General features: G+C 49.1%; 1 protein-coding gene across 3 annotated transcripts in view; it reads left to right on the forward strand.

The window, feature by feature from the left end:
- LOC148830794 (ankyrin repeat and SAM domain-containing protein 1A-like) overlaps positions 1–14,688 on the forward strand; it is a 129,541-nt gene that overhangs the window by 61,315 nt on the left and 53,538 nt on the right. For all 3 annotated transcript variants that reach the window (XM_088921749.1, XM_088921748.1, XM_088921750.1), the window contains one exon: positions 4,415–4,884. In XM_088921749.1, coding sequence (XP_088777875.1) covers positions 4,415–4,884 — 470 coding nt within the window. The remainder of the gene's footprint in view (positions 1–4,414; positions 4,885–14,688) is intronic.

Raw genomic sequence — 14,688 nt, forward strand, 5'->3', positions numbered from 1 at the left:
TGGGGGGCAGGGGGGTGTGTGTCTGCAGATCCTTGGAGGGGGGTGTCCGCAGATCCTGGGGGGGGGGACTGCAGATCCTCAGGGGGCGTGTCTGCAGATCCTCAGGGGGATGTGTCAGGGGAGCCATCTCTGTAGATCAGGGGGCGTGTCAGAATAGGTGTGTCTGTAGATCCTCATTCTCCCGCTGCAGTATGTAGATTGCAGGACTAAAAGTTTGTTTTTCAAATTACAGTAGATGATTATGCTGTGTAAAAAGTCAGCTGCCTTAAGGTGTGTAGAAAAGCTGAAAGATATTAGCTAACATTCTGTCTTTTGTCTTCAGTCTTACATTGATCTCATCGATCCCCCGTTCTCCTGTTAGTGACTTTGCCGCGGGGGATTTGGATCTTCCAAGGAAATATTTTCAGTTGTCGGCCTGTTCTCGGAGAGCGTTTTGCTCGGGACATCCCTCTGTCTGCAGTGTAACAGCTGCACTGACACTCCTCTAGGGGAGAGATGGGCGCTGGAATGCAGTGGGATTCTTTTCGCAGCTGCTTATCAGGGTGGCTGATAGGCAGTTGTCTTGCATTTGCTGTGCACGTTACTAGCTACTAGCAGTTGTGCCCTGACTAGGCTGCCAAGCTTTTGTGCACTTTTAGACACACAAGCCATGCTTGTGATTCAGATGCAAGAAATCATAGAGGCTCTTAACGTATTGTTTGTACCAGCTACCAGTAATTAAGCCTGCAGGACCCACTTCAGTTAGCAAAAAGGCATTTTCAATGGGTGCTTTGTCAGTCTAACATCAGCACTTTCTGATTCCTTGCCAGCGTAAGGCCCTGCGTCTCAGTGCCCCTTTCACAGTGTGTCAGAGCCTGCCACACTGCAATGCCCAGCCAGGGTCCAAACCGGTGGTCAGGCCTTGTGGGTTGCACAGGGCCAGATGCAGCTGGTCAGGAACAAAGGCCGGTATTTATATCGCTGAAACACTGCAGGAAAAGCGTACAATTCCGCTATTGAGACAGGCGTTTCATTTTAAAGTAACAGAGCTCTGTAGAGATGCCAGCAGATCTCCATTGCAGGGTTCTCTGTCAAAGCATCTGTACCCATGCAACATAAAAGTTGAGATCATGTGGTGTTTTCGGCCAGAGTCTTTCCGTTTGCTTCCATAGGGGAGGGAGTAAATTGCACTTAAGACTTTGCACAACATCTGTTCCGACAGGGCCAGATGTTGGTATCTGGGGCTCGGAAGGCGATGCTCATAAAGCACGTTGCCAGTCCCCAAAAGGTTGTCTAGCTTCGGTACAATTTTGTTTCATCTTAAATGCTTTGTTGCACCTCTTTTAGTGATTCATAGACCCCCCCCCCGATTCTGTGCCTGCATTTGTTTTAGTAAAAATCGCCATCTGTCTCTTTTCTTTATTGTAAATAATTAAAAAGTCTTTTGATGAAAGACTCCACAGCAGTCGTTCAAATGATGCATCACTACAGCTTCAGATCTGAAAGTTTGATCCCATGCGTAGGAAGAAAATTATGAAGGAACCATTAAACCAGGCCCCGAAGTCTGATGATTTGTTGCAGTCGTTTGAAATTCTTTTGCACTGTGGGGCAGGGGCTGTGGTTGGTGAGATTGGAAGGGTTTGACAGCAAGTCAGCTGTTGTCTTTCCGAGGGTTGTTTGCGCACGTTGGGCTGCTAATCGTTTTGTCTCCTGCGCTTTGCTCATCCGCCTGTAATGTAAAGTTTCCATTCGGTTTTGGCAGGGTGTCCATTCGCCGGGTAGGGATGCGCTACACAGCACAACGCGCGCGCTCTCTGTGGCTCTCTCAGATAATTAAAACGTTGGGCCCGAGGCATCACACTCTAAAATAACCAGACGCGCCAAGTTGTGTGCTTTTTTTTTTTTTAGAGTGCTGAAAGGTGCATGCTAAGGACGTCTTTGAAATCCTTGTGTTGCTGCAAAAAAGGGACAAGGGGGTAATTTGAGGACAGGGCAAAAAAAAGAAAGCTTTGTCCACGTACCACGCAAGGAAGAGGCTTTTTTTTTTTCGATTCGGCGAAAACGGGCTGTAAAGAAAAACCTCACCGCGTTCACTGTGTGCGACGTTCAGTCCTTCTGTCTTACTGGGCCTGAGCTCGTGCTGAACTCGGCGGTGTTAAGGGGGTTGAGAGTGCTGGATCTCCTGAGGCCAGGATGGGGATCTAGTCCCTTCCTCCTTCCTCAAGCAATGTCGAACCCCCAACCCTCGGTGGCTGTCTGAAGAGACATACAGCAGGTCTGCCGAACGAAGCGCCCCTCTCGACCATCGTCTGGTTCCCGGCCCTCCGCGGGCGTCGAGGCGGTTTCAAGCCAGCGCAAGGTGGGCATCGGGCCGAGTTTCCCATTTGCCCGCCCACGGCGGCCTTAGTGAGATCCGGGCCCTGTTCTCCTCAGGGTGCAGTCCTTCTGGCGCGGGCAGAGGGGGCAGCAGGGGGCGGGTTCACCCCTCAGTGGGGTCTTTGTCTGCTGCAGCCTCCCTGGTGGCAGATTAAATGTCACCCTGCTTTTTGAGAAGCAGTTCTTAAGGCCTGTTGCAACAATATTCTTCAAATAGGCGTGTAAGGGTGTTAACTCCTATTTTGGTCCGTTGTCCTGGCCAAATTTTCCCCCTGGCCTTTACCAGTCATGGCTTCCTAATAATCCCCATCTCTGAACTGGCTTCATCACTGTGTTCTCCTCCACGCTGACAGCTGGTGTACTGGCGCATCATCCAGGTGGGGCTGCACACTGGTGCTGGTGGAGGGGAGTCCCCATTACCTGTAAAGCGCTTTGAGTGGAGTGTCCAGAAAAGCGCTATATAAGTGTAAGGATAATTCTTATCATTAAATGTTTCTCTGACTGCTTACTTTCTTCTCCCTGGCTCTGCCTTTATGGGAGACTTTAATTGGTGTATTTTTTAAATTTGTGGAGGTTCGTGGGTCAAAATCAGTTATTCTAGACATTGTGGGGAAGCAACTAATAAGGCAAAGAGAATGTTAGGATATGTAATTTTAAATGTAGTATTTTAAATCAAGGGATGTAACATTAACATTGTGTGACACACCAGTAAGGCCTCATTTAGAATATTGTGTACAGTTTTGGTCACCACCCTGTGAGAACGATGTTGCTGCTTATAAAGTGAAACAAGTGGAAACCACGTGAAAGCACCTTTAAAAGCAACAGCAGGAGGCACTTCTTTACACAGAGAGGTGTGGGAGTAGGGAACAAGTTATTTAGCCATATTGTTAAAACCAGCTATTCCAGTTTCTATTAAGAAAGGAGATCCTCGAATCAATTAACTATCACCGGAAAGCCTGGAGGGGGCCGAAGGGGCTCATTTGGAGCCATTCTTGCTAATCAGTCGTTTAGTGCAGCCCTGTTTGGCAGAAGCACTCCAGCTGAGAACTTCATGTTTATTCACGTTGGATTGTTTTTATCGCCCTTTAAAACCAGTTATAAGGGGCGATTCAGAAATAACAGTGGCTAACATGTGGAAGGGTCAAATGTTAATTGAAAGCAAATGGCTCACGGCTGCCTGTTGTCTTGCGCAACCACAGGATTCCTTCCGTTTCTCACTACAAAGGCAGCACAGGTCAGGGATTCAGGTCTCTGTCTGCTCTCCACGGCGTGAAAGCTATGGAGCGGTCACACATTCTCGTGGGCTCTGGCTGTTGCTAAACTGCCCTGCTGAGGCCGTGGCATGGGATTACTGTGCGGGGGTGCTGGCGGGCTCAGGGACGCCCACTCGTGACGGAAGTGGGCGGCGATTCGGTCTCCCCTGCAGAAAGGACATTACCCCCAGGGGAACATCACAACAAACTGTAGCTTTTTCGTATCGGAGACCTGCAGAGAGCAGGGGCCTGGGCCTGAGACGGAAAGTGCAGAGATTCTTGGAATCGGTGTGTGTGGGAAGAGCTGATAGCGTGGCAGCAGGATAAAGGGAGTCAGAAGTTATCAGGGAAGTTTTTCCTCCTTGGACCAAAGAGTTTTGCAACAGGATGGAGTGTGCACGCGCGTGTTTTTTTTCCCCGTAGTATCCTGTTACAGGCCAGTCGGTTTTCCTGCTGGGAATCCTCAGTCCCGCATAACTTCCTCGGAACCTGACCTTATAAAGCAGGGGAGGGAGGGAGCGAGCGAGTCCGAGAAAAGCAAACAACACCGGGAGGCAGGCGGGATGAGGGAGGGCGGCCTGCCGCAAGCTGGGGGTCGGAATTTCGCAGCTCTCCGGGGCGCTGGAGACAGTCGGCCAGCCTCTCCCTAAGTTTTTTTTTCCCCCCACAAACAATAACCGATTTGTTCCGACTGTGGGGGCGGCTTCTTGCGTGACCCTCTCGCCCAGCTACTCGGCGTCACTCGCTGTCAGTGACCCCCCCCCCTTCCCTAGTAACTGCTGTTGTGTCTTCGTTCTCCTCTTCAGATAGCGACGGGGATCAAGCCGGCGGGATACCAGAGCAGTTTTCGGGACTCTTACACGGATCCTCGCCCGTTCTCGAGAGCCAGGAGGAGCCCTTCACCGTGCCAGGCGAGGCCCCCCTCGCAAGCCAGGAGCCCAGGACTGTGACTGGAGAAGGCCAGGGGGAAGTGGCCCCTCCCGCGGGGGCAGCCATGCAGGGGCCCCAGGTGCCCATTGACCCGAAGGCCATTTACGCCACCGTAGTGCACACCAAGTCCGACAGCAGGGAAGGCGGCGCGCTGCCCAGCGGCCGGAGCAGGCCCCCTGGTGACCTCAAACTGGCCCGCAGCCTCTCCAAATCGGACTCGGACCTGCTGGTGTCGCCCCCCAGCGAGGAGGACGGCCTGGGCAGCCGCAGCGAATCCGTGTCCAACTGCAGCAGGGGGAAGAAGAGGCTGGAGAAGTCGCCCTCTTTCGCCTCCGAGTGGGACGAGGTAAGAGCCTGGCGCCCTGCAGCCTGGGGGGGGGGGCACTGCGGCGCGAGGAGGGGGAGTTCACGGCCTGTTCCCACGGCGCTGATCCTGATGGGCTGGGTGGGAGGTACGAGCGGTCTGACTGACAGACTGGACACTGCACTGAGCCTGACAGAGGGAATGTAGGGAAGGGTCAGCTTAAACACCGACACTTCTCCCCTGACTAACGGGGCAAGACAACTCTTTAACACTGCTCAGAGCCCCGGGCAGAGCATCCCACTGGCAAAGGCATGAATGCACAATCACAGATATGCAAGATCTGGGGCTTGGTTACACTGAGCTTCTGCTCTTCAAGGATCACTGTACCCTTGAGGATCAAGGCTTTTTCTATACTCAAGAAAATACTACAGGGTGCGGAGATCCTGTGCTGAGTCCTTTAGTGGCCAGTCCACAGCGTGGGCTGGTTTCTTCCCTTCTTATCGACCAGTCCTGTGGGTTCCTGCCTTGTACTCCATTTGATTAGAATGGAAGAATCTGATTAACCTTTCTGAAGCTCCGGCACCAGTTGTGTGCTTCGCAGGGTCCTGCCAGAGTGGATGTTAAAGAGGTCGTGTTTGTGGTCTTTGCATTGGGAGCCGAGATTAAATTAGGCAGCCATAAATCACAGTGTAACTGTTGATCGGGTTTAGGTGGGGGGGATTATTGACTGAGACTGCTGATGTGAGGCATCGGCCTTTGGGCAATCGTTTTAGATTCCTGCCCTCACGATTGCCCCCGTAAATCTGTTTCAGAATTTACTGTCTGTGAGGTCGGAAACATACCTCCTGGAACTGATCACCTTTATTAGATATTTTTTAATGCTTTTCAGAAATACCCTGCAATATATATATATTTTTTTTAGTTGTAAAGATGTGTAGCACACATAACTCAGTCTGTCTTCAACCTGTTTTGTTTGAAACGGCTGCTCTATTGGTCCTGGAGGGCCCACTCACCTGCTGGTGTTCATTCCTCCTGAGTTGACCTCATCGAAGCCTTAACTGAACTCACGAGTTGCTTGATTGGAATATGTGCAAGTTTTCTTGCTGCCTAAATGTTTATGATTTTTTATTTGAGTTTTGAAATGCAATGTTTACTTTCCATTGGTTTAAGAGCTGAAAATATTCAAACAGTTCAGATTCATTTAGGGTCCAATTAAGGCTCCAGTTATGTCACTGAAAGTCTTGAACTGAAGAACTGGGCAGCAGAGGTGTGGGTCTTCAAGACCAGTAGTGGCAACCCCTGATCTCAACGGCTCTTATAAGGCTGGCAGGCAATCTCGAGTCACTGAACTGCAGGAACAATTCTTAGGCCTGGGTTAAAGCTACAGATCTGAACAGTTGGCACTCTTTAACGCTAATTACTGACTCCCTCCAGCCTTTAAAGAGCTGTAAACAACTTTAGAAAAGGCAGCAGTGCAGGGAAACTTAGCTAATACTGGCATGCCAGGGTTAGAGACAGGGAATCAGGAGGCCAGGAGCTCTGTGTGTGCACCTGTGCTACGTTATTTATGTTATGAATCTGAGTTTTTACCCTCTGTCCACACTGAAGATAAAGACTTTTCTATCAGGTGTCTTAATTATGTGGGCAGTCTGGCCACAGGGAAGATTGAACTCTGAATCTGTAGCCCGTATCATTGCAATATCGAGCTCTGCATCTTCTGCAGAATTTGCTCTAAAGCATGGACTTTGTGGAAAATATTTCAAAGTAGATGCAGGAATGTTTTTTTTTTGTGTCCGCGTCTGTCCTGCAATAGACTGGCGTCCTGTCCAGGGTGTACGGTGCCTTGCACCTGTTGCCCTGCTGGGATAGGCTCCAGCCCTGATAGGCTGCAATCCTGAATTAGAAAATGAGATTAGAAAATGGCAGGATGGATGTAGGCATACTTTTTCCAGAGATGGGCTTGGTTGTGTTTTAAGGATAAACTGAAACTCCTTCTGTAACCAGACCCACTGTTTCAAGGTTACAGTGGTGTTGTTAACATTTTCGGGGAGAAGCACTGCAGTGTGCTACAGAGTGGCGATGCCTTTACTGCAGGTCTCTCAGAGGGAGTGTGGATAGCAGCTGTGTTCCACGGTTGGTTGCTTACGCTGGCAGCCTGCTGAAGCTCAGCAGGTGTGAGCCTGGTCTGTGTCTGGATGGGAGACCTCCTGGGAAAAACTAAGGTTGCTGCTGGAAGTGGTGTTAGTGGGGCCAGCAGGGGGCGCTCACCCTGCAGTCTGTGTGGGTTCTAATGCCCCAGTATAGTGACGGGGCATTAGGTATGCCCCAGTATAGTGACGGGGACACTATACTGTAAAAAGGTGCCGTCCTTCAGATGAGACATAAAACTGAGGTCCTGACTCTCTGTGGTCATTAAAAATCCCAGAGCGTTTCTCAAAAAGAGTAGGGGTGTTACCCCTACTGTAAAGTCCAATGGGAAATAAAGTCCAATTTCCCATTGGACTTTACCAGTCATGGCCTCCTAATAATCCCCCTCTCTGAACTGGCTTCACCATTCTGTTCTCCTCCCCACTGATAGCTGGTGTGCGGTGAGGGTACTGGTGCAATGTGGTTGCTGTCACATCATCCAGGTGGGGCTGCACACTGGTGGTGGTGGAGGGGAGTCCCCATTACCTGTAAAGCGCTTTGAGTGGAGTGTCCAGAAAAGCGCTATATAAGTGTAAGACTATTAATTATGATTATTGTTGCAGTTTTTTCGATTTTCCTGGTAACGTTTAAGGACACAGACTGGGTGGGGGACAGTGAAACAGTGAACTCCAGATCAGTTGGCCAACGGTGAGCACACAGTTTTCCTAGAGAGTGATCAGAAGTGATCAAAACCTTTTTATCTGACACTGCTGTGTCTGGAGTTTTTCTGATGCGTGCCGTTGGCTCGGGTTGTTTTTGTATTTAGTGTTTGTACTTGGTGCCGATCCTTGGAAATCCTCCTGCTGTCACGAGGGCAGATGCTGGAAACAGCAATTCCTCTGTCCTGGTGTTCCAGCTGCTGGCCTGTGAGAGAAATATGTGCAGATTTCATGGGGTGGGGGGGGTGTGACTTGCACTCAAGGGCATCCTGTTTTTCTCTTGATTTTGCGATGGGGGGGGCAGTCTCTTTACTTACCATGGAGACAATCAGACTCTACAGGGAAGGGGCCTTTCCTGAGCCCTCAGTGACTCCACCAGAAACAGCACTCCTGCTGCATTGCCGTTTGAGCAATTCCAGGTTTTCTAAGCTGCCAGCTTTTGGGTGAACAGTCCAGCCAAGCACTAGGGTGACAGATTTGTGTGTTGTTTTTTTTTTACATCTTTTGGGCCTGAGCAAGAGTCCGCTGTTCTTAAACCAAAATGGAGCAGTGGGAGTAGTTTTTCTTTCCAGCAAAACTACGGGATCGGTTGCTATTGTATCCGTCATGTTGTAATCTGTCTTAATGTAGTCAAGGCTTAAAAAGAGAACACTGTAGTGGTCTCAGATGCTGCTTGTAAGAAAGAGCTTCACGGGTGATTTTGACATCCCCTTCAGAGCCTGAGCTGTTTCTGTTGCGTGAGACGATCGGGGCTGAATACAGAATGTCCCAGCTTTCTGAAAGCTAATTGCTTCTTGAATGAATTAATGATGGAATATAAAAAAAAATCCTTGATTACTGACTAGGGGGCTCATTTATAAAAGCCAGGCGGGCTTTTTGCGATGGAAGTTAACAGGCTTATGCGTTCTCATTTAATGTAGGAGTAAATGGCTCTGCCTTCCAGGCGATTACAGGCAGACAGGGGATCAGGTAGACTCATGAAGTCCCTCTGTGTTTATGGAGAACAGCTGGCGCTGCTCTCTGTCCTCGAGGCTGAGGTGTACAGCACGTTTGACGTGCGCGGTCTTGCACAGCCTCTTCGTGTCTCACCATTCTTGTCCAGGAGGGGGATAATCCCCCCCCCCGTGATTGTCCAGCTGTCTTAAAGGTCAAGCAGCAGGGGGCTGAATATATTGTGTCTCGTACCATTGCATGTCCCCACCAGCTCGCATTCCCATCTCTGACACTCGAATCCCCGTTGCCTTTCTCCCCTCCTGTCCCACTTAAAACCCCAGTTCCTCTGCTCTGCCCTCCCCACATCTCCTGTCCCTCATCTCTCCTTCTCCCATCCTCGCTCTCTTGCCCTCCTCCTTCTCCTTCCTTGCGCCCCCTGGTGGTGCAACGGCCCGCCTGCACTCTGCAGGACTCCTCTGTCTGAATTTTTCCAGCTCAGTTACTGGTTTGACAAAGATCCCTGCTGGATAAATCTATTCGCAGAACACTGTCTTTTCACTGGGAGAGCGTCCTGATCTGCTTTTTTTATATACTTGTATCACTGGCTTTCTTATTGGCCTGAAAGCTGCCGTCCATGTGCAGCCACTCACAGCAGCCAGAGGTGCACCTGTGACTCCTCCGCCTTCCCATCAGGCCCATGGAGGAGGGTGTCTGTCCTGGGGCCCGCGCAGGGCGTCAGGCTGAGCAGCCCTTGGCAGGGGCCTGTACTGGGGCTCTAACTCCACAACCTGGCAGAATGTAAGCGGTTAAACAGGGACATTCGTTATTGTAAATTAAGAATCTGAAGAACTGTGCTGGGAAGGTATGAGAAGAGGGGATTTAGACATCTGCTCAGCAGAACTGTGTTTACCAAAGAATATAAACTGTATGACTCTTCTGTGGGCAGCATGGGGGCACGGCAGTTAACACCCCTGGGTCCCATAGCTCAGTTTCAGACAAGGGCTCCTTCTGTGTGGAGTGTACACGTTCTCCTGTGTTTGTGTGGGTGTTTACCAGGAGCTCTGATTTCCTTCCAGTACCAGCTAGGTCAGTTGTTTAGTTGATTAGCCCCAGGTGTGCTCAGTTTGCCTGCAGATCTTCTGCTTCTGTGGCATGAATATTGGTTTCCTGCCCAAGGGCCCTTGCTTGGAACACAAGGCTCGGACTCCAGAAACAAACGTGCTTTTGCGCATGCTGGATATTCAGCACGGTGCTGACACTGTCTCACCTGTAAGTGAAAGGATAGGGTGTCTGTTGCAATAGGGCTAGGCGCTGGCACCAGAACTGAGGCAGCCTCTCAAACGCTACTGGCTGTGACCCAGATGACCCATCCCAGCAGAGCCTCCAAGCCACGCCACTCTGCTCTCTAAAATCAGATGGCGCTTGGCGCTGAGAATGCGAATGCGCCTGTCTTTCAGCCCTCTCCAGATGCACGCTCCGATTCAGCTGTTGTCAGGGCGCTAAAGTGTTCGGCGGCAGGCTGAGCCCAATACTTGAAAAACTGAACAAAGTGCTATTTTAAAGAGGTAGGTATAAAGACGGAGCATCAGCAAGGAAAAGGCGGTTTCTGTCAGTATGACCGTGTAATTGATCCTAACAGCACATACTTAGCAACTGCAGGTAGACGTCATCCACCCATCCAGTTTCTAACTATGTCTTCCAGTTCAGGGTCATGGGGGAGCCAGAGTTTATCCCGCCAAACAGCGTGCGCAAGGCAGGGTACACCCTAGATAGGATGCCAGGCCATCACAGGGCACACACAGACACACAATCAACCTACCAGTATGTCTTTGGACTATTGGAGAAAAACCCATGTGATCACTGGAAGAACCTATAAACTCCACACATATAGCCCCCCAGGTCTAGAATTGAACCCTGGCCCCAAAGCTAACTCTTGTGCCACTGTGCCACTCATGCGGACTTCAGGATCTTCATCATGAGAGCACAAGACCAGTTACGAGCAATAAGAGCCATCGGCCCCATCTGATTCGTTCGGTTCTTCAGTAGCTGATTGATAATCACGTCTCTGAGTCTTTTGCAGCAGGAACTTCGTTATCAACAATGTAAAAAATAAAATCTTTCAGATATTTCCCCTTAGGCAGCAAGGCACCTTTAATAGAAAATTTAACGAACTCGCACAAAATGCTTCCTCCCCCTTCTCCACGCAGCGTTACAGCCATTTCAGCGAGCTGTGAAATAATTGTTTTTACTGCACGATAATGAAGTATCCCGTCCCTCGCCCATGTGTGCTGGTGATGAAGTTAACGATTGACGTCCTTAACTTCTTTGTCAGGCTTGTATAGGGAGTAAGTGCAGGCAAGGTGCTGAAGTTAGAGGAATGAACGCCAGATCTCACTGTCACACATCGGGAATCTCTGTAGACTCAGCTCTCTTTCCAGTGATGCGCCAGCCAGTCAGTGCCCATCCATTAAGGGCTTTGTGTCCTTGGGATGTTTGATTAGCAGCCCTGATTGTAAAGATTGGACCGATTTCTGAGCCGAAAGGACATCCGTTTCTTTAAACAACCTTGTTGTCTTTAATCACAGTTTTTGTCGACACATTTTTGAGATGCTGCTGCTTTAATTAAAACAAACAGTTGTGGAGCTGAGCTGCTCTTGGATAACCTACACGAGCCATGATTTCTGTGTGCGGCAGATGTTTGTCTACCAGTAGATCAGTGTCGGGACTGCAGCAGTGACCGCATGGGCGCATAACAGGAGAATATGGACAACATACAGTGTATGAAAAATAATTTGAAAAACACCAGTATGTTTATATGGGTGCGTCACTCACCTCTTGTAGACAATGTTGGGAATTAATTAAAAAGGCAGACAGTTTTGTGCTGTATATAGTTAAAAGCATATGTTATGTTAGGGGCAGCACAATAACATTGGAACAGTGGTTAGCGCTGGGGCCTATGAGTTCAGTTCCTGGGTTGTTATCTGCATGGAGTTTGTATGTTCATCCCATAGAAACCTGCGACCCCGTGTTGCATAAAGCAGTTAGAAAATGGATGAGTGTTATTTTAAAATTGTATAACACACTAATAAGGCCTCATTTAGAGTATTATGTACAATTTTGCTCAGCATGCTATAGAAAATAAACCGCTGCTCTGGACTCTGGAATCCGTCCAGAGAAGAACAGCCAAACGCATTTTAGGCTCACGAGAAAGTCCCACACTAACTGATTGAATTACCCATGTCTTCTGTAAGGTAAATCGGGCAGTTAGGAGTGTGTCCTGTGTTGAATGTAATTTGGAGAATTTGAAATTGGGGTTAAACGTGGAAATATTAAGGTCTGTATGCATTGCAACACCAAGCACAAAAGGGAGCAGAGACTACTCGAGTGTCTGTCTTCTACATCATGTCGGAGGTGTGAAATGGACACTCATCCAAGAGGCTGATTTTACTCTGCAGTGTGGTAGGACACATGGACAGTCCTCAACTGAAGTGTGCTTGGAGGTGCTTGTGTTGTATTAGAGCAGTACTCCCTCATTAGAGGCTGAGGGAAAGGTGTAGGAGCTGCCCGAGTACACGTTAGACACCTGTCCTGCAAGTCTGTTTTTTTACAGCTTCCCCATCTGTGATGGGGGAGTGGCATGCAGTATCTCCACGCCTAGAGTCTCATCCCTGTGTGAAAACAAGCTCTGCACAAGAACCAGTTCCCCAGCAGTTACTGAACCCTGCTGAAACCTTTCCAGTTAGAATCAGGGAACCGTTTTCATAATAGCCTGCTTTCTGACCTCTCGGCAGCCACAGCCGCCCAGCGATGGAGTTTTACTGAAGGCGGACATGGCGCCAAACTCATCTGATACTCTGTAGCAACGAGATTAAGTGTGCGTGTGTAAAATGGAAAAGCTTTTCATCCACATCTCCATCCACTCAAATGTCAGCCCAGTGATCACCTGGAATGTAATTAGGCAGAGATTTACAAGACCTTCTTTCTTTTTTACCTTGAAATACAAACTATACCTTTACTTAATTGAAATAACTGATTCCTTTGTGGGCTCTGCAGATGCCTGCCAGATTAAAATGAGCAGCCTTGGGCTAGGAATGGCAGAGTTGTGGCCGAACACCAGGAGACGAATGAATGTTCACACAGCCGGTGCAGGACAGTTTGCAGGAGAGAAAGGAGCTGTTTTGGGGGGAGCTCAGATAGATGTGGAAAGGCTCTGTGTTAGTTGTTTTTTTTGGCTGGGTTTTAATTTTTTGCCAGTGTTTTTGTTGCACACGCTGCCTCTTGATCTGCCTGGACTTGAAACGTATGTGTCCCTTTGCGGACTCTGAAGACGTTAGTCCCTTCGTGCTCGTAGAGATGCCTTTTGCTGCAACCTGACATCTCATAATTGCAGCAGATTAGCTGTGCCCAGAATCAACACCTGAAAGCAGTTCCTAGTCTGAAATCCGATAGCTTTTGCCATTTGGGAACCGCTGTAACTGTGCACCACCAGCGTTCTGCCTTTGTATTCCAGCTGTGGATTGCTCAAGCCTGGCTTCTTCTTGAACGATTGATCCTGAGAGACCGGACCCTCTCTAACCAGGACTTACAGGGCTGAGCTCTTTTTAACTCTTGAGAGACTGGCTCGCAGCTCTCCCAACAGCTCGGCTCTCGCGATTTCATGTTCACGTGTCAGAGGGGGTGCCGTCTGAGGGTCCTGTCGTTCCCAAGAGCTTTGTATTACAAAAACAAAAATCACAAACAAAAACCCACTCATCTTTCCACTCGGTCGTTACTATTGATCTCATCTTCAGAAGACACTGAAAACTAGCGTTTTGACCCTCCCCCAGGCAAAACGGGGGAGTGAAAAGGCTTGCTGGAAGAGCCGGTGAGCTGCTAAGCACGTGCACGCATTCTGTGGGCCTCCGATACGCAGTTTTCTTTCAGCCCTGTGGGAAATAACAGCCAGCGAGATCGGAAGAGACTCACAATCAGACTGTCATGCTTCGGTGTTCCTCCAGTGTTGATAAATCCGTCACGGCAGTCGCTGGTTGAAGCCCTTCACTTAAGGAGCAGCGCTTCTGATCTCCTGCAGTCCCCTTCTGATCCTTCTGTCTCTTGTAACTGTAGTCAGCGCCATAATGAGCCGGAGCTTTCTCTTCGGCTGCGACATGCTTATTCTTCCATAAGAGAAAGCAGGTGAATGATGGAAGACATTACCAGATTGACTTGCACAGGTGACAAAGGTTAGCTGGGATATTTGAGCACTAGGGTTGCTCAAAGCCCGATACCTTTCAATTAATCAGAAAGAATGAAATGTATAAATCAATACGAAAGACTAACAGGATGAGATCCTTCAAGTGTTGCCAATCCTAACGTGCCTCACATCAGCAGGCTGCTGGAGTTAAGATGAAGGAATTGAATTCCTCTTGGGGGAAAAAAAATTACCGCGCTGAGACGGAGACGGCTCAGGAAGCAAAACCCGTTGTAAAGGATTTTGAGTTCTGGAGCAAATCTTATTCGGTTTCCGGTAGTGGTTCGGTGAAGGAAGACATGAGAACATGGCGCAGTCTAAGAATGGAAGCGAGTCAGCGCTTCTGGTTGATAACCTGGGCTCTAAAGGTCAGCCCCGAGTACTCTCCTCTTGCCTCGGGCTGCTGCAAGAGCCCTTCGTTTGTCAATAAATAACACCGTCGGAAGGAGGTTGGGAGAACATGATAACCTAAATGGGCTAGAATCATGAAACCGTTATTTTCTATAATGCAGGGTGGTGTCTCCATTTGTGACCTTGGAATATTAAATCAATATGACTTATCAATGCCCTGTAGTGAACATTAGGCTCCTCTCGTAGTTGAAAGGCCTTGAGGAAAGACAGATCAGTTCTGGGGTTCACATGCATGCTAAGGGAATGTCGTCATCCACCCACAAATGCCTTATTGTATCAGATGGCTCTCAGGCTTATTTAGCGTCCTGTAGCACGTGCCTGGTTGGACTCCCTGTCCTTTTGCGATTGCTGTGAGTTAACGTTCCTGAAAGGACTTATGGAAAGCTGCAAGAGAGGAATGAAGGGGAAGAATGATGTGGGTGTGGC

This window comes from Atractosteus spatula, chromosome 7 (genome assembly GCF_055471065.1).
Source record: "Atractosteus spatula isolate fAtrSpa1 chromosome 7, fAtrSpa1.hap1, whole genome shotgun sequence".
Lineage (NCBI taxonomy): Eukaryota > Metazoa > Chordata > Actinopteri > Semionotiformes > Lepisosteidae > Atractosteus > Atractosteus spatula.